Source organism: Ambystoma mexicanum, chromosome 3q (assembly GCF_040938575.1).
Source record: "Ambystoma mexicanum isolate Mex_15411 chromosome 3q, UKY_AmexF1_1, whole genome shotgun sequence".
Classification (NCBI taxonomy): Eukaryota; Metazoa; Chordata; class Amphibia; order Caudata; family Ambystomatidae; genus Ambystoma; species Ambystoma mexicanum.
In genome coordinates, this window is record NC_090926.1 from 296,694,792 (window position 1) to 296,718,083 (window position 23,292).

Sequence of the window (23,292 nt, forward strand, 5' to 3'; positions counted from 1 at the left end):
ATTTACAACTGCGTGCTCCTGGGTAGAGTGGACTTTCCGCTCTTCACCTCCCAGGCCGTGCCTGACATACATGGGAGGACTTTTAGAAGGGACCCGCCTCGTGGCCGACTGGTTGTACCCTTCACTCGGACCACACTGGGCTGTTCTTCTTTGGGCCAGACAGCCCCACACGTGCTTTCTGGGCCCTTTATGATACATGGGCCTATCCGTCTGGCCCCAGGTTGGCCGACACCTTCACGGCCTGCTAGGTGACCGAGCTGCTCCTGCCAAGCAGCTCGTGTCCCTGGCTAGCTCCCTGGGGGCTCCCCCATGTGCCACCTGGTGCTTCACTGTATCTCTGTGCCTTGGGGGCCGCTTGAGGCAATGTCCACCCCCAGCGGGGTTATTTCTGTTTTCCTTCTCCCCCTCTGGTCTCTGCTTCCTCTTTCTCTCTTGCTGTCTTCTTTCTAACTATCTTTTCCTAACTGTCACTTTTCTTTTCAATGCTCTAAGGATTCCTTTTCCCCTGCCCAGTCCATTCTTAGGCAGGGGAGTTCTGTCTTTGTTCTTTCCTTTTGTCTTCTATCTTTATAATTCCAGGCTGGATGAGTTAGTTCTTATCAAACACACACACATACATAGAGAAATAAACCAAGTATAACAAAGGCACCAGAGTGCAGTGGTGCAACTGCAGCCCCAGTGCAAAACCCCTCTGCCCCCTCTCGAGTAAAAGAGACTCCACTGTGGTTAGGCCTGCGGGGAGGTTTGCGGAGAGGGCTGGGTGCAGGCCGCCACTGTACGTGCAGGTGGAATTGCAAAGCTGCTCGCCTTTCATGCGGCCCCATGTCATACAGGGAAGGCAGGGGGCGGGAAAGTAATTATAACATCTCTTTCACCAATGACAATGACGCTTTATTTGACCTTTTATTATCAAATAAAAACAGGTGGCGGCTACGAACTTGAGGGAGAGGGCTGCGTTCTCATCGCTGGGACAGGTATGCTTTCCTGTACTTTCATTGGCTGGATTTAGAATTGTGTTTGAATCTGTAATAACTACCCTGCAGGCATCCCCCCCCACACCCATTGCATGCCTTCGACCCGCTCCCCATAAAATATATCGTCAACCAGAGCTACCCCAACTTTTTGCAGGAAACAATATGCGTAAAAAAATTGGTGAAAGTTCTGCAGTGAAACCACTGGATGCCGACTGTGTGATTGACTGAAGCCCGATAGTTACTGCACCATCATCCTTTCAAGCCCCCCCCCCCATGAATGGGGTGGTGGAGTACAAGGACGTTAGTGGCTTCATTCACCTTTCCTGAGAAGGCAAGTAAATCCCCCTGGCTCAAAGGAGCTGTTCAGCAAAGAGAAGAACGCAGTAGCCAGGGATATCACGTGACGGCAGCAGGACCTGGAGAAACTTGCTCTGAGGAGGCTCCCATTTTGGACACTATTCTGGTAACTTCTCTCAGGGAGAGCGGATTGAATGTAGAGGATGCAGGTTTAGTTTCAAATGACAATCTAGACAGGGAAGAAGATCTACCATGCATACGCCATGTGGCGTCCTCTCAGCAGGGCCAGCCATATCTGCAGCAGTGCCCTGGGCGAATTGCCGCCCCCCCCCCTCCCAGCGTGGCCCTGGTCAAGGTGGGGGGCAGGAGGCGCCACATTTTCTTTTTACCTCCTCGCTCCGGCGCCTCGCAGCAAGTTAATCCCTGGAATAGGACGTTCATGCTAATGCATGAGCGGCCTATTCCAATGCAAACCGCCTCGCTCCCGCATCGGAGCGGGGAGGTAATCATGTGAATAGGGTGCTGATGCTCTGCATCAGCACCCTATTGTTATTAAATGCGCCCCACCACTGTGACTCCCAGGGCATCCTGGGGGGGCAAGGCGCCCCGGGCGCTCGCTCGGCCCGCCTTGTCCTATGGCCGACCCTGCCTCTGAGCCCGTTGTTATCTGCAAGGATCCGAACGAGCGAGAGGGGAAGATTTCCAGAATATCAGACAGGCCGTCTGTTCTTTTCCCTGCACAGATCAGATAATCTCTATACATGTTAATGTTAATGTTAAAGGACATTTGTACTGCGCACTATCACCACCGAAGTGGTCCCCTGGCGCTCTGGCGGCTCTGAAAAAGGGGAGGAGAGGGAGTGGGTTAGTGGGAATAAGCTGGAAAAGTGCAAGAGAGCAGTGATGTGCTGTTGGCAGCCTCAGCCCGGTGGGTCCGTTGGCTGGGCTTGGGGTGTTTTACGGTCGATAGTCGTCATGTGCTGTTGTGCAAGTCTATGTGTGGTTTGTTTTGTTGTTGCATTGTTGTGAAGTTTGTGCTGATTGCTGCGTTTAAGGCTTGCGGTTGTCTTTGGTTAGAGCTTGAGAGGTGTATGCAGAGGGATGGAATTGTTAGTTGGTTGGTTAGTTGGCATTGCTGTCCTTGCAATTGTGGGATTCCATCTGGGTGCGGTACATGCTGACATTCACATTTCTATCTAGATGCGACGCAAGCTAGGGTTCAGAATTCTAAGTGTGGTGCATGTTAAGAATAGAATTTCTATCTAGATGAAGCAGAACATCTGTTAGTTTGTTCCTTATACAATTCCACGCTGTCCTACCAATTTGCACTAAATTGTGTATAGTTACCTGCTACGAGCCTCCGAAAAGTACTTGCTGCATGTCATTTGGACACCCCAACCATTTGGCTGGATTTCAGCCCCTTCTCACATGAGGCAGTTGCCTGAAATCACCAAAACTTCAATGTGGTCGTAGAAGGGACTGGACAAAGATAATTTTAAGCAGCATTTCCGAGATATTTGCACTGCAACACACATCACTGCGCCAGGGTGAGACGACAGGTGGGCAGAGCGCACAGAAGGCCCCTTTATGCTGCAGCATGCCAACTCTCGCCTCCCCTCCACGTCAGCTCCTGGGTATATCAGCCAGCCACACGCACCTATTCTCAGAGCAGTTTACTTTAGAGTGTAAAGCACATCAAGTGGTAAGCGACTTGGAACAGCCACCTAAAGGATCATTGATCTTCAACAATTGATGAGTGTTAACATGTCCGTCTACAGAACCCCTGCGGAGCACAGGTACTTTGTGCTACTAGGTAATAAAAGAGCCAGATCGTCAGTCCAGAAAGAGAAACTGATATCGGTATGGCCAATCGGGATTGGCCAGACACAGACGAAAGTGCTCCATCAATCAGAGGCAGCCAGAAAAACGAGATTAAAAGCAGAACGGAAGGAGAGCAGAGATGTGCCACGGGAAGCCACTGGAGGATCGCTGAAGGGGTGGAGCAGGTGCGGTGAGTAGCTAACACGACACTGCCTGGAAACTTCAGAAAAAGCAAGAAGGTGGCAAGCAGTGCTCTCCACCCTTGATGAGAGAAAGCGTGCCAGAGTCTCGCCTCCAGGAAGTGTGTATTGACTCTGATCAGACCAGGAGGTGAAAGAAGACACTTTGAAACGTTTGCCCCTACGCTGAAGAAAAATAGGAGGTGAGGGAAACCACTGTTAAGTGTTTTCTGATAGTGCGAGAGCCACGAGGCGAAGGAAGTCTCTGTAAAATGCTTGCTGAGATACCAAGCCTCTGTGAAACATGTGCTGATGCCTGTGAAGCCCGCAGGGCATAGAGCCTCTGTGAGAAAGACAGGAGGAGATGGACGACTTTGTTAAATGTGGAACTAGAGGAGCAGACCCACTGTGAAGCTGAGGGGGGACAAAACGCTCAGGGAACACTTAATTATGACACACACCGGACCTTAACCAGACAGGCAGTGAAAGCATGAATCTGCAGGGCAAAGACACTTTGAGAATATATGCATATGTGACAAGTGAAACCTGAAGCCAAAGGGGCGAAACAGTTTGCTAATTCATGATCACCGGTCAGGCTCTGGCGTGGCTGACTCCTTTCTGACTGACCCTCCCAGGTTCAACTTGGGTCCTTCCTCTCCTCTATCTCTATCTCTACCTGTGGTATTCCCCAGGGGTCTAACCTCTCTCCCTGGCTGTACAACTAATACCTGGCAATTCTTGCCCACAGCATTGCCGCGCTCTGCCCCAACTTCTAGTGCTATGCGGATGACACTCAACTCATTTTCAGGCTACCCTCAGCCACCTCTTCTCCTTCTCTCATCTCTGTCTGTCTGCTATCCAGCAGTGGTGTGCCGCCAATGATCTCTGCCTTAATGCCAGTAAGACCGAGATTCTCCACATCGGCACACCCGCTCCCTCCTTTCCTGTCACTCTCTGGCTGGCCTCTCTTGGCCCTCTTCCTGCTCCCACCTGTGAGGCTAAAACCCTGGGGGTCATCTTCGACTCCACACTCTCCTTCTCTCCTCACATCTCTGACGTCTCTACGAAGTCACACCACCAGCTGCACCTCCTCAGAGGTATTCTTCCTTTCCTTTCCTTTCCTTCCCCAGAAGCTCACTGTCTCCAGTGCTCTGGTTCTCTCTAGGCTAGACTACTGCAACAGCCTCTTTCTAAATCTGCCCGTTTCTACTCTCCACCCTCTGCAACTCGTCCAGAACAGGACTGTGAGACTTGTCCTTGGCCTCAAGCCCAGTGATCGTATCTCTACAGGACTGAAATCTCTGCACTGGCTCCCAGTGGCTGCAAGGATTAAGTTCAAAACCCTCTGCATTGTCCACAAGGCCTTCTGGGGCTGGGGTTTCAATACCTTCAACTCTCTCTTCCTAAATATCTTCCTTCTCTGACCCCCTCAGGATCAGTTGCTTCTCCAAGCAAAAAGTTGGTGGTAGATCTCTTTCTTTGACTGGGGCCTCGCTCTGGAACAGCTCCCTGCCTCCATGAAACTTCAGGAGAATCATCTCCAGTTCCGGAAGCACCTCAAAACATTTTCTATTTGCTTCTGCTTTTTCTCCTCCTGACCGCCTGGCTGAAACTGAAACTGCACTGGCTACCTGGCCAACCTCTGATCTCGGGCCCAAGTCCCTCCTCCCGCCAGTCACACACACCTGCACTGCCTTCCTGGCAACCCCCACACTTGGAGACTGTTTTCTGTATCCCTACAGTCCCCTTACCAGCACTCGACACCTGATGTCTGCACTTACCCTTGCACTTGCCACTTGCTGGCCATACTTTACTTATTGTTATTTATTCTATTATCTCATGTACTGCACTGTTCCCTCCCCTCCCCCTGCACTTTCCCCCTTCCCCCTTCCCGTGCACTTGCGTGATATGAATCACACCTGGCCTAGTAGGATCGCTGTCTTCCCTCTGTTCCCCCTCCCTTGCTGCGTCGCGCCTTGAAACACTTATGTATAGGCACGTTATAAATGCCATATCATGACTTGGGCTCCAAATACTAATGCTGGAGAATTACTGTAGCATGTAAGTTACTTTCCCTTGCTCTCTTCCTGGACATTTGATTCACAGTCACAGATCAAAGAATGTTTTTGGTGTCACTTCCCGCTGCTGACACGTGTATTACATTCAGGCAGGGTCTTGTGATTAAGACACCTATGGGGTGGAGATCTAGATCTATCACATATGAATGCTCTGTTCCTTGGGTACTTTTTATGCGGGATGATCTGTAACAGGAGGTTCTGCCCCATGGCCCTTTCAGACCCACTCCGGTCTGTGTATCTTCTATTCAAGTTTAACATTGTATTAACATATGTAATTAAGCATGTAGTCTCTTAAACCAAAAGCTTTCAACTTTGTGTTTTTGGTCGTAGACAACGCAGGTGGCAGCTATACCTATGAGATTACAGAGTGCAGTTCTGACGCGACTCAGCAAGCTGCAGCAGGTACAGTTGTCTGTAATGTTGGTGGGGTTTACTAGCTATGACCGTGTATCATACGCCAATGCTGTGCCCTCTCCCTCTCTCTCTCTCTCTCTCTCTCTCTCTCTCTCTCTCTCTCTCTGTATCTTTCCCCACATGCACACTCTCTCGACCCACTCTTTCTACCTCTCTCTGTCTCTTTCTATGTGAGTGAGAGTAGCGTAGCCCGGTGCATGTTTTCTAAAGCCATCCCAGTCGTTGCTAACAGTTGTTCAGACGTTGAAAAAAGCAAATATCGTCAGAGAGGGGACTGATTTCTTTTCAACAAAAGCAGCTATTAAAAGAAGGAAATTATTTAATTGGACTAACATGTCAAAGAGGCATGTTTTAAATGTACGGTGTTCATTTCTAAACGGTGACTTCTATTATATATTGTAGTCATGATAAGAACGTTACATTTGTCTTAATGAGAAAAAAACATTACCAATACCGTATATTCGGATAGATAGCAGGTTATATTTCAAGATGGACAGTTGGGGACACCTCCTGTAGAACGCTTTCAAACTATTCCTATGAGAAAGGTAAATGGGCAAATAGCACCAGTGAGGGTTGCAGCCTGCTTTCCATAAACTTAAATAGCTTTTTGGGAACATAAGAATGACTACAGAGGTTTATATTTGACAGTTATGTCTGTCATAAAAGGGTTGTGCTTGATGCATTAAATACATCATGCACAGTGGGCTTGCTGCTCATATTACTTTTCAGAACACTCACCCTACCATTACATATATGGGGGTGTACATTTTTGAGACTACGTCACAACCTTTTGCTTTTTAGGGAGGAGGTAATGGGTACTCAAAAGAAGATTCCAAGACATCTCAGAATCTGTAGATCTGGCAAAGAACCTAGCGCTGTAGAGACATTGGAGCATATGTCTATCGTTTGCCCAAAACTGTAGACTGCACATTGTTTGTCTCTTTTACCAATATATGTATAACTGTGATATGCTTTCGTCTAGCCATTTTTGGCTGCAGATTTTAAGTGGGAAAAATACTTCTGTAACTATCAGAGCACTGAGATTTGCCCTTCTCCTCTGGAAAATTGTTATTTGTATACCATGTGGGGGTTTTTGTCAGAGTTTTGTATGAACTTTTAGCATAAAACAAATTTCTTTTAGCACACAAAATCCTTTTTGATGGACTGATTTTAAAAGTATGTACACTTTCTTACAAATATTCTTTGTTGTTTGTGTATGTATTTTCTTGTCTGTTTTCCTTTTATGTCCCTGTGAAAGGTTATTTTACTAACATTTTACTTAGTAACAAACATAACTAACTAACATAAAATAAGAAATAAAAATACATGTTTATAACCTTGAACCATATACACTCATTCGGAGACAGTCAGTATTTAGATATTAGAATAACAAAGCTTGGTGGGTTTCAGAGTAAGGATGACTTTGCACATGTCAGAGGCGTGCTAAGAGAATAATATTTGTGGGATCCTTTCAGGTATTTGTAGTGATACACTCAGAAATATGTTACCCTTTATATCCCTGCTCAGACATAATGATGAATTTCAGTGGAAGCATCAGTACGATGAAAGTGGGGCTGTTATAATATAAATAACAGACTGCTCACAATGAGGAAAGAATAACTGATGATTATGATTAATGATTAACAGACATACAAAACATTATACATTTTGAAAACCTATTTCCAGGGTGCATGCTTCTTGTCTGACCACAGAACAAAGTCAGCCCGGCTGCACGGTGTCATTCAGTGGTGTAATACCTAGAGGAGAGGTTGGTGGAAGTTCAGGGTGGTGGGTTAGCAGCGGGTTCCCAATGGACCTCAATGAGCAAGTCGATTGGAGGGGAGCGTGGGGACCTTTGCAGAAAAAGTAACATAGTCACCCAAAATCCATTAAAAACAATTACAAAGAAGGTGATTCCGGGTATGATATGATATGGCATTTGTAACGCGCCTATACACAATGTTTCAAGGCGCGACAAGGCAGGGCGGGGGAAACAAGGGGAGACAGTCAACAATCCTACTAGGCCAGGTGTCATTCAGATTGCGCAAGTGCAAGGGTAGAGGGGAAGGGAAAAGTTCATGGGGGAAAGGGAGAGGGGAAAGTGCAGTACAGGGTTATTAGAATACAGCATACAGGATAAATAACAAGGGCCGCTAGTGGCAAGTGCGATGTAAGTGCAGACAAGTGCTGGGATGGGGGGCTGTAGGAATACAGACACAGTCCCGCAGTGCAGGGGTTGCCGGGGAGGCAGTACAGGGGAGAGTGGCTGGGCCAAGGACCGAGAGCGGTGAGTGGCCCAGTTGCAGATTCAGTGCAGTTTCAGTAAGTTTAGCAGGGGAGAGGGGGAGAGGAGGCGGGGGCAAAGAGGAAGGTTTTGAGGTGCTTCCGGAACCGGAGATGGTTCTCCTCGAGTTTCAGGGAGGCTGTTCCAGAGGGAGGCCCCTGCAGCGGAGAGAGATCTGCCCCCAACTCGTTGTTTGGAGAAGCGGTTGACCCTGAGGGAGTTGGAGGTGGATGAGCGAAGAGCTCGAGAAGGAAGATATTTAGGAAATAGGATATTTAGGATATTTATCCTCCTGGAAAAGAAACCTGGGGTAAATGATCAAGGTATCTTTTAAACAGGGTGCAGGAATTGCTTTATTACTTGGTCATTATGGATTACTCTCTCTGTGTGAAATGTAACTAACAGTCATATACTGCCTCGTTCTATGCAAATAATATCTTTTTAAATGTTCTCAGTAGTCAACACAATATATTATCTACAGTAATTTGCTTGTGTTCAAGTTTGATCATATCTTCAGTTTCTTATACAAAACATTGCCTTCTTATATGTCCATTATGAGAATGCTCATAAACTACTCTCTAAACCAAAGGACATATTAACTAATATGATCAAGGAAATGCTACATCAGAATGTAATCCCAATAAGGTTTAATAATGAATTACAATACAATATATTTCAAGCCAACATGTGTTTCAAGTCTTTTGACTCTTCTTCAGTGCTACACCACTTATTGCAATGTTAATTCAATCCATTTAGAATATGCAGCATTGGTATCCTCATAACAACAACATCTATGCAAATCTACTTCACACACCTCTTGAGGTTTGGCCATTTCTTATTTTTATTTTAACAGCCTTGCTCTTCTTTTGCTAAAATATCTCCTTTGATTTTTCACTTTGTTTTTTGGTGATCCATTTTAAACGGAATTATCTATGAGATTAATTGCCTGCTCAGTAGCTTATTCTGCCGCCATTAAAGCTGCTGAAACATTATACTATGCCACTAAAATCGAGTCCTCACTATGTCAGCCCAGGGCCCTCTTCTCAGCAGTTAAGTCTCTCTCTCTCTTCTTCAGAGAAACGGACTCCTAATGTCATACCCACCCAGGTGCTGTGTGATGCTTTATCGAAATATTTTATTATGAAGATTAAAACTATTTGCCAGAATATTTCTATGGCTGTAACCACTGCGCCTCACTGCGTGAATAACTTCACTCACTCTGTGGCTTCTACTATACTGAAGATCTGGTCAGTCTTTCCTAGGTTTTCTGAGGAGACAGTATTAGCCGCCATCCAAAAAATGAAATCCGGCTCCCCTTCTGACGCCGTCCCCCTGACGGGTTATGAAGATCTCCTCGGTCCTCCTCACAGAGATCATGGTGGCTATTAATGACTCATGTCAGTCAGGGCTGGTTCCGCAGGAATTGAAGGCGGCCAGGGTGATCCCCCTTTTGGACACTGCTGTTCTGTCTAATTTCCGTCCCATTTCCCTTCTTCCTTTTCTTTCGAAGCTTCTGGAGTCACTAGTGTTACCCTTGCTTTCTACGTTTCTCAAATCCTTTCAACTTCTGGAACCTGCTAAGTCTGGTTTTAGACCTGGTAGAGGCACAAAGAGCGTACTGGTCACTGTCCAGGATGACATGGCCAGGCTGGTGGACGCAGGTGGAGTGGGTGCCCTGATTTTGTTAGACCTATCATGGTCGACCACTGCATTCTGCTGTCCCTTCTGGGCAGGTACTGACCTGGTTCACCTCATTCCTGGCAGATCGTACCCAGACCCACTCTATGCCCCCTTTTCTTTCTGCTCTGTGTCACCTCAGTTGTGGAGTGCCACAAGGCTCCTCTCTGTCTCCGATCCTATTTAATATCAGCCGGCCCTCAGCAGCCTAAGGCCCGTGAGCCAAAGGCCCCTCCTGTCTGCCCCTCAGCCCACTATCCTCATGGGCAGGAGCCCTGCTGCATCCACCCAGAGGCAGCTCCGTGTGCCCACACTGTATCAGGCTGCAGGAGAAGCTGATCGCGAGGCGCATCAAGCAGCCCGCCCACCCTACATTACTGAATCGGCATCCGCCGCATCATCCAGGAGCCATCCAGCCCCTACCATGACAGGGCCTGCTCCCCTGTGCCCGCACCTTGCCCACGCCACCCCGCAAGGAAACCCGACGAGCAACGCTGCGGCAAGATGGCTGCCGTCGCGAACGCACCAGGAGCGTTCCCCTCGGTTGCCTAGCAACCAGATCTGCATAATCACCGGTGCAGAGGACCGGAGGCGGAAGCCGGCCCTCAGCAGCCTAAGGCCCGTGAGCCAAAGGCCCCTCCTGTCTGCCCCTCAGCCCACTATCCTCATGGGCAGGAGCCCTGCTGCATCCACCCAGAGGCAGCTCTGTGTGCCCACGCTGTATCAGGCTGCAGGAGCAGATGATCGCGAGGCTCATCAAGCAGCCCGCCCGCCCGCCCTACATTACTGAATCGGCATCCGCCGCATCATCCAGGAGCCATCCAGCCCCTACCACGACAGGGCCTGCTCCCCTGTGCCGCACCTTGCCCACGCCACCCCGCAAGGAAACCCGACGAGCGACACTGCGGCAAGATGGCCGCCATCGCGAACGCACCAGGAGCGTTCCCCTCGGTTGCCTAGCAACCAGATCTGCATAATCACCGGTGCAGAGGACCGGAGGTGGAAGCCGGCCCTCAGCAGCCTAAGGCCCGTGAGCCAAAGGCCCCTCCTGTCTGCACCTGTCCGCCACTGCGCTATGGCGCGAGACGCTGCCCTGCCACCTATCGCCTCTCTCCCTCCAAACCCGGCACATATCCCCTCGTTATCACTGTGGAATCCCTGATCCCTCTTGCAGTCCTGCTCTCCCCTAACGAAGGCACTCATCTATAAACTCTGGCACCTGAGCCAATGAATATGGACTACAATGCGCACAGTCTTACTACACAGAAGGCAGAGCAATCGTAAGTCACCACCGCTTGCCTGCAAATGTTAATGCATAGTGTTTCCCTAGCCAGCATTGTGATAGCCTGCCAGCATTGTGTTAGCCTGCCAGCATTGTGACAGCCTGCCAGCATTGTGATAGCCTGCTAGCATTGTGATAGTTTGCCCCGTGTATCTAACTCACGCTCAGCATGTTCTCCTCGCTCCTCCACACCTGTCTATTGTGTGCGCTACTAACCCTCACAATCACACTACTCAGCAACAACAGAGAGCACCACTCTCACGACCAACACTCACAGAGACACCCAACTATAATGGACCGTATACGTACGTCCACACCACGACTACAACTCACGGCACTGACACCAGACACAAAACTCAGATTAGTCAGACTCAGAGCCCGCACAGCTCCCTCCCTACACCAGGCCAATACTGCACACATAACACTCAGAAACTACAGACGTAGCTCATGTACCACAAAAGTTAGTACACCACACTATCAAAGGAACACTACCTCATACCACAGTAGTAAGTCTACAGTCAATATACCCAGCAGTAATCCCTGCGCCCCAATTAACGCTACCGCTACACCTAATCCTCTCACCCTAGGACCACAGAACTCCGGACATACTCCATACAAGTGCGCTCTCCTCAATGTTAGATCCCTCAATGCCCACGCCATAGAAGTACATGACCTACTAACCTCCATTGACTTAGACATACTAGCCATTACCGAGACATGGCTTCACCAAGCGTCTGGCCCTGCCATCGCTCTAGCCCTACCTCCAGGGTTTGCCATCATCAGACAAGACAGAATGACCAAAACAGGAGGGGGGGTTGCCCTTATACACAAAGAAACCCTACCCATTAGAACCATACCACTCCAAGAGGAGGGAAATGTTGACATTCTATCTATCAAACTAGCACCATCGCCTAACTGTACTATTAATATTCATACTATCTACCGTCCACCTGGCCCCTCCACCAATTTCCAAGGCCAAATTAACCACCTCGTAGGAAACAACATTAAAGAATCCTCGAAATCACTCCTCTTAGGAGACTTAAACTTAGGACTCAACGACCTCAGGGACAAAGCTGCCTTATCTCTAGCCAAGGACCTCCACAACCTAGGATTGTCTCAAAGAATCGTAGCGCCCACACACACTAAAGGACGCACCCTAGATTGGATCTCTGACCACAACTGCAACATAGCAATCACCGCCAACACCAGCCTCCCGTGGACAGACCATAACCATAACCTCATCCTATTCGATATCCCCAGCACTATGAGCAGTAGAGTGCCCACCAAAGCTGCGGCTACTATAGCTAGAAGTGCCAAAAAACTCACAGCAGCCAATATCAGCGCACTACTCGACGTGCCCTGTCTAAAGCCTCCGTTCTCATCAGACCCTAATACACTCGCTGAAATATTTAAAGACTCTATCACAAGGGCAGTCAACACTGCCGCCCCCCTAGAAAGCAAAAAAGAGAAAAAATCCTTCCACTCCAACTCCTGGTTCTCAGAGGATCTCCAATCAATGCGCACAGACAAACACCAAGCGCTTAAGAATTGGCAACGTAATCCCTGCGACAACACAAAAGATATATTCAAAACCATAGCCAAAAAATACAAAGAGGCCATCTTCCTAGCTAAATCCGAAGCCTACAACCAACGCATCACCGCGGCTAACTCTCAATCTACAGAGCTATTCTGTATCTTCAAAGAACTAACCATACCTCCCACTTGCCCAGACGAGATCATCAAGGATGAGGCCTGGTGCACAGGCATACAAACAGCCATGCTAGAAAAAATAAACCTCCTCCAAAAAAAGATATCACACCACTACAACTCCTTACCCAAGCAAAGTTCACACGCACATATGAAACATAGTGTCAAAGCCAACAACATACCCAAGTTCACTTTCACCGAAATCTCCAAAACTGAGGTCATCAACATCTTTAAACATCTCAAACCCTCACTTTGTAAGGGTGACATATGCCCCCCAAAAATCATCAAAGAATGTGCTGAGCACCTCTCCTCACTGCGTTCATTAACGCATCATTTAGGTCAGGCATAGTCCCAGACACCCTCAAAGAGGCCTGGGTGCGCCCCCTCCTAAAAAAACCTACACTTGACCCCGCGAACCCCAACAACTATCGTCCCATAACCACAGTTCCATTCCTCCTAAAATTACTTGACAAAGCCGCCCATATAGAGATCCAACACTACCTGGAATCTAATGCAATCCTAGGTAAAAGGCAATATGGATTCCGTAAGGGACACAGAACTGAAACCGCCCTTCTAGACCTAAAAAACGAAATCACCAACATCAGCAGCATTTGACCTAGTAGATCACAACACTCTCACCAACCATCTAACACATGCAGCATACTTTTCCAAAGACGCTGCCTCATGGGTAACCTCCTTCCTACAAGGCAGAGCCATGAAAGTCTTCTCCAACCAACACAGCTCATGCAGCGCCATCCATCATCCACTGCGGGGTTCCTCAAGGCTCCTGCACGGCCCCAACGCTCTACAACCTCTTTACCAAGCCCCTATTCGACAAACTGGACGCTATGGGGATCACCTACACGAATTACGCCGACGACCCGCAGATACTTCTGCCCTTGTCTGGTAACTATCATCGAGACTCCACCGCCCTTCAACTAATCTACTCCACCATACAAGCCTGGATGGCCACTAACGCCTCTGCTTGAATGGGGACAAAACTGAAATCCTCATCTTAGGCCAGAAGACTAGCCTTGCCAACCTCAACCCACTTTACATTAACTTTAACATAGACAACTGCATTATCTCAGTCCTATCATCAGTCAAAACACTAGGAGTTCACATAGATGCCACCCTATCTATGGATAAACAAGTAAGCGCAATAGTCTCGGCCTCGACATTGAGCACTAAACTCATCAATGCAATAAAACCATTCCTAACAAAAGATAACTGCCTGTCCATCGCAAGAGCCACCATCGGAGCTAAATTGGATTACTGCAACGCGCTCCTAGCCGGCACATCCAAGAACAACCTAGCAAGGCTGCAAACCACCCAAAATAAAGCTCTCAGAGCAGCGCTCAGCATACCAAAAAGAGAGCACATCACCCTAGCCAGGAAAGCTGTCCACTGGCTCCCAGTCAAGGATAGGATTGCTTTCAAAATCCTCACCACGACGCATAAATGCATCAACCACACAGCACCATCCTACCTATCCGACACCCTGACTAGATCCCAGTCCACAAGACCAACCAGATCTACATACACCAACCATCTCACCATACCACGCATCAATAGATCCAAGGCAGGAGGTATAGGCTTCCCCTACCTGGCACCAAAGCTCTGGAACGCACTGCCCACCAACCTCAGAGCAGAAACATCCCTCCTCTCCTTCCGGAAACAACTCAAAATTGCTCTCTTCAACTAACTTGTGCACCTGACCACTCTCGTGTTCTCTATGTACACGTACTGAAGCATAACCACTGCCCAATGTAACCATGGGTACAACTGTCTGTAACTAAGTTAAGAAACACTATAACCAGCGCCACGATGCCTTTGGTCTGATGTGCAATTAACAAATGCGAATAAATAAATACATACATACATACATACATACATACATACATACATACATACATACATACATATTTGGGCCCTTGTGTGTCTGATCCGCTCCTTCAGCGTCAGATGCTGCTCGTACGCCGACGACACTCAGACTCTGATCTGATTACATCTCGATCGGACTGAGATGTTGTCGTGCCTGCAGGAGTCTCTTGCGGCTGTGGGAGAGAGGATGAACCGCAACTGGCTCAAATTGAACAGAGACAAAAGTGAGGTGATGGTGGTGGGCTGTCCTCCTGATCCTACACTCTGGGTGTCCACCTTTTGGCCTTCATCTTTGGGTCATCTCCCTGTGCTGGTGGGCAAGGTGAAAAACATGGGTGTAATCTTGTCTGCGTCGCTATCCATGGACAAGCAAGTTACTGCTGTATGCCAATCCGGCCACTTTCAGCTTAAAGTACTAAAGAAAGTGCTTCCCATGATTCCAGCCCCTCTGCGGCCTCCAGTGGTGGCAGCCATGGAGATATCTCAGTTGGATTACTGCAACTCTCTTTATTTGGCACAACTGAAGGGCTTGATCCAATGGTTACTATGACTGCAGAATTTGGCTGTGCATGTGGCAACAGGACATATATGGAGCTCATATATCTCTGGTGCTTCGAGGCCTGCATTGGCTCCCGGTGGCCCAACGTGTCGACTTCAAAGCACTGTGCATAGTTCATCGTGCCCTCCATGATCAGGGTGCCGGATACCTTCAGGCTAAGTTTTCCCGTTTACTGTGCTCCGCCTTGGCTGACCGGCTGGTGGCTCCTACCTATCAGCGGGTACGGGTTAGAGGTCAAGCTTTTTCCATAGCAGCTGCAGTGCTGTGGAACGAACTCCCATTGGCCATTAAGAAAATACATAACTGCTTAGCCTTTAGAAAGGTTGTTAAAACATACGTATTTTAGAGTCCTTGCTCTGGTCCTGGTTGCGGTCCCTTTCCTCCAGCGCCAAGATACCTCAGGGTGACCGTGCGCTCTAGAAGTTGACTTAACATAACATTACATAACATAACATTGTCTCTGTGGGTGTGCTCATGGCTTGTGTCCGAAGAGAGCAGCAGTCTTGCAGCGCTGATTATATCTCATACAAGAACTCTGTACACCAAAGGTGGAGATACCCCACAGAGAAGTGCGGATAGGAGTCCAAAGGTGCACGGGTACTCACAGTCATGGGGACATGGACAGGTCATATGTACATAGCGCAATAAAGATATTAATGAGAGAATACGATCACCCACGGCCTAGGCAGCCAGAATGTGGCACCTCAAGGCCACTATAATACTTCTACCTGATTCGAAGATGGCAGCCAGAGTTTTGAGCCCTTGGCCCATGAGACATGATTGCCTTTAGTAGTAGGGACCCCGGACCGTTAAGAAATAATGACAACATGATTCTAATGAGAGAGGGAGGAGGTGCAACACCAAAGCCCAGACCAATCCCAAGACCCAGGGCTAATGGGGAATCGAACCCAAAAGCAAAGAGCTTGTTGAAGCAATTAGAGCCAGGTCCACGGTATTAAGAGGTAAAAAAACATCACACTTGCTGGAAGTTAGGATAGCAGAGAGTTGGTGTGTTAATAGGGAGAGCAGCCAGACGAAAGAGCAGCGGGTGGCTAAGTGTAATCCCTGAGAGCCTGAAAGACCCTGAGAGAGGTTAGACTTCAAGGCCAGATTGGTGCAAGGAGTCTACTGGGGGCTATAGCGCAAAAGCTGAAAGGGGTCAGAGAGGACTAAGAAGGAACCAAGTGCTGGGGGCTATAGCCCAGGATCTGCTGGCAGCCCTAAGACCACCGGAGCTGGAGCCGGGCAGACACTAGAGACTTGGATAACCGGAAAAGAGCCTGTGAAAGGCACAAGCCTAGAAGGGCAGCCATTGACTGGGGGTAATAACTACTGCAGACTGAAAAGCCCCCAGTGAGCGGGACAGAAGTCCCCTCGGACATAGGAGGAGTCGCATGATTTGTCCTTGGTAGGAGGCAGTCAAGACTACAGCTAAAGATCCCAGAAGGATGACCTATTTCCTGGAGCAATAATCAAAGCTAAGAAAGAAGTGTGTTGGGGTGCTTTAAATACCCTGATACTGTGAGTGAACTGAAGGGCCTTTCAGGATGTGACAATCCTGATATATGACTGGCTTCAGTAGGGAAATGACCATTGAATCTGGACATTAGATCTGCTTACATTAGAACCTTGTACTAAGTGTATTTACACCTCCAACTTGACAGTGTTAAACATAGTTTGCTCCTCTTTATTTGCTAGCTGGCACACCCAGACCCTCTATGAGCTTCTCTCATTCTGAACCTGGACCTCATTCTCTTGGCTGAAGTCAACACTTTTTGATCCTACTAGAAACAGGTGGTCGAGGCCCACATGAATTCCTATCTCAGTGAGAGAGAAAGTGGCAACCTGTATAATTTTGTTTATGATTCAGGAAACGACGGAAGGATGGCTCAGGGGCAATGTGCATGTCTTGGGAGCAAGCCAACGCCCCAGAGCAAATGTTCGAGTCTCGGTCCTGCACTTAGAGACTGGACTCCAGCATGTAGCCAAGCTTGTCCGAGACACTGGCCCGGTCGAAATGGCTGAAGATCCAGAGAGAGGACAAGAGGAAGCGAGAGACAGAGAGGAAAATAGAGGCTAGTGGAGAACCATAGTTCAGACCCTGGTGAGACTGCGAAGCACACCAAGAAAAGAAAAGTTCTTAATTGAGAATCTGAGGCAGGAGGGCTCATTGAGACCCTGTAGTGGGAAGGTTCCCTGAGAACCCGAGTCTGGGAGGCTCATTACCAAGTCAGACGTGTGCTTTGAGAAGTCTGTGCCTGTGGCGTGCTGTTCAACTGACGAAGCTGGCAGGTGGCTTCAAACCTGGCACACCGTCATTTCCTAGGGGGGGCGGGGGCTGCTGGGTAATAATGACTTCAGCCTGAAAATCCACCTACGATAGACTGGGAAGAAATCAGCTGTCAACTCCAGCCATCAGCAGCCCCTATGGAAAGGTCCTAAGGCCTGGGAACCTAAAGGTACTGTGAATGAGGTATGATTCCTTCAGTGCACCCTTACGCTGAGCACTAACTGTTGTGGACTGAGTCCATGGTCCTACGGTAGATTAGGGTATCCAAATACTGCTCTCACCTGTTCACAATTACATGGAGCACTGTGCAAGTCGTTTGGGACGAACAGAGGTCGGTGGCTGGGCAGGTTGGAGCAGCTTGGCTATCCCCTGCTAGAGGTGTGATATATACCTAGGAATAACAGGTCCTAAGTGACCCCTAGGTATTCCCTGAAGAGCAAGGTTCCCCTAAACTGCGGGAGTGCTGGAGCGGGCTTGATTGCAAATGGGGTTCCAGTATGCTCTGGCAACAAGAGAAGGCCTGTTTCCTTGTTACATTTGTTTTCTAGTTTAGTCTTGAGCATCGCAATAGCCCTTCTCCTAGAGGAACATGCCTAACCTGACCCCATGAGCTTTAGGGATAGAGAGGCTGGCATTTGGGCAATTTTGGTCGATATCCCTGTACCAACCCGTGTTTTGGTGTCATATAAGAATAAAACTGTTCCCAGCGGACACGTGGGTCGCTCATTCTATTCCTTCTCCCTTGTGACACCAGGAACCGCATTCTATAAATGAGAGCCTCAGCGGTTATGGCACCTGGCCATTGGGAGCAGTGCTGCAGCTCAGCCAATCCACAGAGGAAACAAATTGTGGTCAGTCACTACCACCAGCGAATCAGGCCGAGCAGGGGAACCGCCAAAGGTTTAGGCCTCCATTGGTCTGCCCTGCCCAGAGCCCTTCAGGCCACAGCCAATAGGCAGCCCCCCTGTCAGCACTGCAGATGGCAAGCATGGGATGTCAGGGGTGCTGCTTTCCTCTGCCAGCATCTTCCAGTGATATACAACATAGCTTCAGTATTACTGAGTCAGCAAAATGGCATTTCCAGATGTTGGGCTGCGTGAAAGTGCAAGTCTAATGTAACCATTTTAGAATGTGGTCATGCCCGGCCTCTCAGGGGCATCACGGGTTCTGGACATGACTGCTGTAAAGAACACCAAGAAAGCTGATAAAGAGGCTGACAAGAGGGTGCGAGTGGCATCATGGCAGCAGGGAGTTGTTGGGTTGTGTCATTTAGCAGAGACCCCCCCAGAAACCCAAATCCTTGTGGGGTCTAATTTCCCAAATATCTTCTCTCTCAAGGAGGAGTCAATGGTAGGTCTCATGGGTGCTTTGGGATGAGCCTTGGTGTGAGGTTGCAAGGGCACCTTGGAGGGTCACCTGGTGCTGGGCAAAAATGGCACGGTGTGTGCATACCTGCAGTGAGGTAGCTGATTGTGAGGATTGCTCTCAGAATACGGAAGTCCTTCGCTATATGGGTCACTGCCCTGAAAGAGAATCTGACATCGTTTGGGCATTCAGGATAACCGAAATGTGCTCTTGTCTTTTGCTTCAGAGCAACACACTCTGTAAACTCCCAAAACATCGTAGACCAGAAGATAATTAGCAACATTTGTAACCGATTTTTCAAAGTCAATTCTCCAAAACACTTGCGCTTGAAGCAGATATGCATGGGGTGCTGAGCTCCTGACACTGCGGAAACAACTGACATGGTCAGGTTCGGAGAACTGGGAGCAGCATTTATGTTCAGTATTTGCTATAGTGAAATGTGCTTAATCAGGGAGATTTGTTGCAGCACAAGCCTCTTCCGATGTTAATAGAACACTTTAAAGTATCCTATTGAAACCAAGATGTGATGGGAGAGTTTTGGGAACATGTGCATGGGACCGGAGGTGGAAGTGGAACATAAATCATTGGTACGCCGTACCACTAGGTCGTTTGCTTTTTACAGAGCGTACCTTTAGTTCAAAGGCTCAAGGAAAGCGTCCTGGACGCCAAATACAGAATCAGCTGGGCCCGGACATTCAAAAACTGCCGATTTCCCACACACGCCCACATAGACACACACAGCGTACGTCCATGGCTCCACAGCCTTGGCACCTCAATACAGCTTGCAATTTTTTATCAGCAGCAGAGACTTTCACCCGCATGGCGCAACATGTCCAGCTGAAAGGCCTCTGAAAGCGCCAGTTACCTGCAACATGAACAGAACATTGCAAACCAAAGGTCAGCCCCGACCTGCCCCGGACTGTGCCTCCCCAACAATCCCACCCCCCCCTCCCCCCACCCATCTGTCCCGCCATCTCACTGCCACCTTTTGGGAAGCAGCTAGAGTACCACCAGTTCCTTGTTTCCACCACTGCATAGGACACTACTCAACGCGCGCAGTATCGCTGATGTTTACATCACACATATTGATCGTTTAGGCACAAGACAGTGATTTGTCTCGCATCACACACCTTGAGTGCTTCGGTGCAGAAGCTGGTATTAGAACACATGCCCGGCTCTAATGTTCGCAATTTAGCCAGTAGACTGCATCTCCCACTGATCCTTGAATATGGAGACCTGGAGCCGACTTGAGGGATCAGGAACCAGTGCTGGCGGCCAGGAGATAACTGAAAAGTAAAGTGCCACAGAATGGCCATCGTGCCAGCAGATGAAGCGCAAAAAGGGGGAATGCTCCGTGGAAGTCAGGGGTGAGTTTGGGATAGGACCAGGGCCGGCCTGCTCCTGCATGCGGGATAACAAAGGTGCTCACTGTTCAGCCTGTCCTGCCATACTGGGGAGGATAACCCGTTAGTCTTGGAGCAGCAGGGCTGTGAGATAGGGAGGGATACATTCACCTTAACCAATATGGCTTCACCTTTGTTTCCCATTTTCTTTTTTTATCGAAGGTGGCGGCTACGAGCTGGAGGCGGAGGGCTGCGTTCTGATAGCCGGAGCAGGTAGGCCTCTCTGGACTTTTTGTATCTGCATTTCGCGTTCTGTTTGAATTTGTATTGGGTCGCATGAGGAACTGATATCTCATACCCAAGCCCTCAAGGCATGGAGAGAACCTGCCATATCCCTGTTATGTGTATTACTAGACAGTCCTGGAAAGCCTGTGAAAGCCAGCAATGAGAATGAAAATCCGAGGATGAAATATCCTACGTGTGCTGCCCAAGACAGGCCCGCTAGGGCCTCATTACGAGTTGGGGGTATTCCGGCAGTAAATATGCCGGAATACTGCCCAATGGAATTACATTACCGCCACTTGAATCTGGTGATTTACCACCAGATTACAGTTGTTAGTGGTGGTTTTAGTCCCCAATAATTTGGAGTCCACAGGACTCAATTGGGGATTTTGGCAGAACTACTGCCAGCGGAAATACTGCTGCGGTAATTCCACCGTGTTTGCCTATTTTTCAGCAGAGAGTGGGAGGATTTACCTCCAGCATCATGCTGGAGGTAAATCCCCCACGCCAGGGCCATACTCGTAATATGGCAGAGCGGGAAAAGAGGTGGTAATTGTGATGTTGCTACAGGTATGAAGATCATTGGTTGGTAGGTGGGTAAATTGGTGACCCTGAGTGGCATGAGTTAAGGGGGAGGGACGGGGGGGGCAGGACAATTTAGAGAATGTTGTTGTGATTCTGTTTTAACATAATTCCTGATGCTTTTCATATAAAAAAATTCTAATCAATGATTGAAATGCAAACATTGGAAATGTTCTCCTTCGGCAGCACCAAGACATGTTGAAGGGACCCTAGGACCTTTGGGGAAGAACATAGGTCACGAAGGGGACCCTTCTTCAAGCAAGCAAAGAGGATTATAACTCTGATATTTCTTGGGATGAAGCTGACTTTCAGAACCTGCAGGATTCTGCAAACCAGCAAGGTTGATGCTTGGGAAGATGTCTATACATTTGGACCATCTGCTAAGTACAATTCTTCCTAAACTCCCACCCCAGCTGTGTTTGTACCAGATGCCTTGGTCTCATTAAAGAACAGTGTGCGTTGGGCAGCACACAAATGTGATCTATCTTTACCAAAGGTGTTAAAATGAATGTCCAAAATCAAACCTGGGGGTGGATTTTGGGAGGCCAATTTAATACAGTGAACAGGAAAGACACTAGCCAACCCAATCAAGGTAGGTAGCAAGGTGGTAAGGCTTGGACCTATAGGGAGTGGAGGTTGAGAGTTGTCTAGGGCTACAATGAGTCCACACAGAGCAACACCAATAATTTATTTGCACACAAATATACAAAGAGTTATTAGGCCTTCAAAATACAGACTAAGCAGTGAAACATCTAGGCAAATATTGTTACACACTTACTATAAAATATATATATATATATATATATATATATATATACATTAACCCTTAGGAGAAGATAGAAAAGCATATGATTCAAGGCCAGTGGAATACAGGTAAGTACTCAGATGCATACAATTCAGTAGAAACCCTTTAGAGCAACACTAGAATAATTCCCTAGCACTTAGTAAGTACAGCGCTAAAATGGATTTGGCCTACTACCCTGAAATCATCAGTTTCATAGTTATATTTTTAGGTAGCTTCACTATGGGATTAATGATGCCAGTGGCATCAGAGTTCCAAAAAGTAAAAATAAAAGCTCAAGTAAGCTACTCTATCAATCCCACTACACTTTGATTGACCTAGGAAAGGATCCTTGACCAGATCACCACCGATCTAAGTCATGAAAGAGCGAGATATGGACAGGACTTTAGGCCCATGTAACCCAATGGAGTATAGGGCTGTGGAAACAGGTGTGCTAACTTGCACCCCTTTCTATGATTTCTCCAGAGACCATTGCTGAGGCTCTTGATTCCCTTGGTGGCAAATTCTTCTGTGCTTGGTCCAGTCGAGGAGGCTCAGGGATCGCGGGTGCAGAGGTCAGCTTCATACGCAGGATTTAATTTCCGATGGTCGCAGTGCTCGAACCTCGGTTCCAAGCACCTTCCAGATGAAGACCCTTAGGACGAAATGAAGAAGACTTCTGCAGAGCAGCTGACCTCAGGACAACTCCAGGCAGAGAAGAAGATGGATTGCAATGGGAGTCACCACGATCAGGCGCCGACAGAGAATCTTCAATTGTCGAACAAAGGAGCATGTCCTGTAGGGCTTTCATTGATGCTAAAAAGGCTGAAAATACAGGAGCAGGCATCTTCTAGTACAAACTGAAGATCTTCCAAGTCACAAGGATACACTCAGAATGGCATTGGCTGCAGGGAGGTAGCCCAGGAGAGAGCTGGTCAGTCCTGGGACACTTTTAAAGTCTCAAAAAACATGGATCCTCGATCAGGCGTCAAGACTGGTTTTTCCCACTGGTCCAGGGGTCAAAGCACCTACAAGGGTCTTTTTGAGACCAGGCAGAGGAGCAGGGCTTCACCAGGACCTCACTGGAGTTGGTGCTAGTCAGCTGCGAAGATCGTCCTTGGGCCATCAGCGGCTGCATTTCTTTGTAAAGGTATTGGCCTCATCAGTGATCTGTGAAATGGCTGCAGGAGTCCTCCTTTTATCCAGGAGTTGGACTGGAAGCTCCCAGGTCCACCAATAATAATGATCTGCACCATTCAAACTGGCAGTGGCTAGCCATTCATGAATAGTCAGACCACATAGTCTGGCCAGGAACAGATGTTCAGGCACTAGGATGTGGCCTGGGAACAGACAGTCCCATCCCCCACATCCGACCACACTCACAGCAGCAGCAGCTTTCCTTTGGAAAGGGAATTCTGTACAGGGCAAATCCGGCAAAGAGAGGGCAATAAGTAGACAAAAGAACCATCTGATGCCGCAACAATCTTAGAGTG

General features: G+C 48.3%; 1 protein-coding gene across 13 annotated transcripts in view; it reads left to right on the top strand.

The window, feature by feature from the left end:
* The window catches only part of LOC138582484 (uncharacterized), a 451,229-nt gene that overhangs the window by 343,855 nt on the left and 84,082 nt on the right, over nucleotides 1–23,292 (top strand). For 10 of the 13 annotated variants that reach the window (XM_069653811.1, XM_069653815.1, XM_069653813.1 and 7 more), the window contains 3 exons: nucleotides 924–974; nucleotides 5,680–5,751; nucleotides 20,377–20,427. In XM_069653811.1, the coding sequence (XP_069509912.1) occupies nucleotides 924–974; nucleotides 5,680–5,751; nucleotides 20,377–20,427 (174 nt within the window). The remainder of the gene's footprint in view (nucleotides 1–923; nucleotides 975–5,679; nucleotides 5,752–20,376; nucleotides 20,428–23,292) is intronic. The other 3 variants (XM_069653819.1, XM_069653812.1, XM_069653818.1) reach the window with 1 other exon arrangement.